Here is a 2,980-nt window from a genome sequence, read left to right on the forward strand (position 1 = left end):
CAGTATGACATAGAGGATACCTAACAGACCAGGAGAAAAATCAAACTTACACAGGTAACAACAGGTCATGGAATTCCACCTGCTCTCCCTCTCTCCTTTCAACCTGGATGTTTGTAGGACCAGCTGTGAGACTCATCTGATTGAAGTTTCTAAAGGGTGGGAGTAGGAGAAATTGAATTTGGAGACTAAAACCAAAACCAGAAAACTTGGGGGTCCACGGGTATCATAATGTACTAAGAAATGGCTCCTCCATTTCTTAGTACGTTATGATCTCCTAGTGGTGATCCCTGGTGTGCATTTTTCCAGTGTTGATTGGCAATTGCTGGTCCCAGGAGATGTGCTGATTTAAAATCTCCAGCTGAATTGGCATTCTGTGAAGAGGTTGGAGCCTACCTGAACCTAAACCCCTCCTCTAGGATTTCCACCTATAGGATTACCTCTCTCACTCTTGCTCCTGAGGGTGGAGCAAGTATCACACTCCAGACCAGCTCACTTAACACTGGTGAGAAGGGAGGCTGAGAATCTTTTGAACTTCAATGGAAACAATTCTTTAACTTTTCATCAAGATCTTTCCCCCTCCCCCTTTTTTCTTTTCTCTGTTTAATTGTGACCTAAATAGTTCATGGACATTTATACATAGTCAAATTTTTTTCTTTCATTTCTACATTTGTGAAGCCAGCTATTTTTTTGGGGGGGGGATCAGTCTTTTGAGGAGTAGGATGTTTGATTAATATAACTCAGTTTTTCACTGTATTCTTTTATTTTTAATTTATTTTTATCTTTTATTTTTACATTTCTTACTTTACATGCATATTTTTTCTTTCACTTTTGTGTTTTCTGTGATTCTCTTTATCTCTTTTTTATGTTAACAGCCAATCTGTATTCTCTCTTTCACTCTTCCTTCAATTTTTTTTTACTTCAACCTTCTTTCCTTCTCTTTCATAGTCATCACATTCAACATCACTTCTTTTCACTCCTTTACCACCACTTGAAATTGCAAAACCCTTTATTAAATTTACTGTTTGTATTACAAGAGATAAAGATCATATATCTGTTTATTGTGGCAAAACATTGCAGATATCATACCAGGAACTATTTGGTTTAGTGTTGTATAGTGTTTGCATTGGTTTCTGTTATTATTTGTCTCTCCCTAAATGGTGAGTTACTGGAAACCTTCAGGGACACTGTAAGTCCACAGGATGGAATCTCAACTGATTCCACACTGTTACATGGGTAAACACACACAGCATGAGAAAACAAGAGAACAAGTCACACAAGGGAACAATCCAACAACACCACAGTGAATAAAATGTCAGAGAAGGAGTTTAGAATGTACATAGATAGACTGATTTGTGAGATAAAGGGTGAGTTAAAAAGTGAAATCAGAGAGAAAATATAGGAACTGAAATATTACTCTAGTAAAGAGAGATTTGGGGGGAAGAAGAAGAAGGAGGAGGAGGAGGAGGAGGAGGAGGGNCTGGGGCAGAGGTGGCAGTGAAAGTCGTGGAGAAGATAGAGCAGAACCTCCAGGTCCTCTGTGAGCCGGATATGATGAGAACCCTGGAGCATCCCAACGTGATCCAGTTGTTCCAGGTTATTGAGACCTCCAGCAATATCTACATGGTGATGGAGCCCGCAGGTGGGGGACCCCTAGTTTGCCACGTCCCAGAGGATGGCCTGCAGGAGGAAGAGGCCCGGAGGCTTTTCCGGCAGATGGTGTGTGCAGTGGGCTACTGCCATGCCCAGAGCATCGTGCACCGAGACCTGAAGCCAGACAACATCCTGTTGGATGCCGGAGGCAACATTAAGCTTATTGACTCCGGCCTCAGCACCAGGGTCACCTCTGGGCAGAACTGGAAGGACTTCTGGGGCAGTCTCTTTCATCTTGCTACCAGATGTGTCCTGAGGCAAGCGTTTGAGGGCCCCCCAGTGGACATATGGAGACTGGGCGTCATTCTGTACTTTATGTTGACAGGGAGGTGTCCATTTGTGGGGCCCACCACTCCGGCGATGCGGAGGCAGATTGTGCTGGAAACCTACTTTGGCACGCGCCATGTGTCTGTCGAAGCCCGGAGGCTCATCGACCAAATACTGACCCTGGATCCCAGGAAGCAGCCTACAGTCCAGCAAATCCTTCAGCACCCATGGCTGACACAGGGTGAGCAGTATTTACCCCTTCGTTGTAGTGAGGCACTCCCAGAACACTCCGACCCTGAAATAATGACCATCTTGATTGATATGGGTTATGATTCTTACAAGATCTGGGTGTCTCTGGCCAAGAGAAATTTCGATACAGCCATGGCTACCTACTTAATACTGAAGCACCAGAAAAGTCAGGGGGCAGGCTGCATGTTCCAGGGGAAGCCTGGGCCTCCAAGGGTTAAGCCTCGCCCACACCCTGTCCTCCCAAAGAGGAGTCACAGTGAGCCTGCCCTTCACACCTTCCCCTGTGAGCCGCAGCTGAGTATGGAGGACGGACACACAGGGCAGAAGGGCCTCATAAGGGCCAGCCAGCAGGCCATTCATCTCCCCTTCCTGCCTGCAAGGACCCCCACACCTGATACTGGGTGGCCCCATAACAACAGAAATCGTTGGAAGAGGGTAACTAGGAGGATTGCGGCCTGTGTCCGGCACCTGTGCTGTTGCCTGCCATGAGTCAGTAAGAAGGTGGTGCCAGTGTAAGAGGCAGAAATGGGCCAGATTCCTAAACAGTGTGGCTCCAAGGAAGGGAAGAGGTGAAAGAGACAAGACTGGTAGACAGCCAGAGCACCCTGTGCCCTGAGGGTCCTGATACCTGGGCGTGAGGTCAGTCATGTGGACTCTGAACAGCTTCAGGAGCGAGATGTGCCAGCTACCTCAGGTCTCTCTGCACGGGCTCCAGCCAAGAGCACTTTGGCACCCGCTGGCATCAGGAGTCTCCTCTGCCCCCACCTGCCCAAGACATCAGAGACTGTTCTCCCTGGGACACTCCCCTGTCCTG

General features: G+C 47.2%; 1 protein-coding gene across 1 annotated transcript; it reads left to right on the top strand.

The window, feature by feature from the left end:
* Positions 1-1,548: 1,548 nt before the first annotated feature.
* Positions 1,549-2,655, top strand: LOC107147204 (sperm motility kinase 2B-like). Its single transcript, XM_015491605.1, has one exon. The coding sequence runs from the start codon at positions 1,549-1,551 to the stop codon at positions 2,653-2,655; it is 1,107 nt and encodes a 368-aa protein (XP_015347091.1).
* Positions 2,656-2,980: the final 325 nt, after the last annotated feature.

This window comes from Marmota marmota, unplaced genomic scaffold (genome assembly GCF_001458135.2).
Source record: "Marmota marmota marmota unplaced genomic scaffold, marMar, whole genome shotgun sequence".
NCBI classification, from domain to species: domain Eukaryota; kingdom Metazoa; phylum Chordata; class Mammalia; order Rodentia; family Sciuridae; genus Marmota; species Marmota marmota.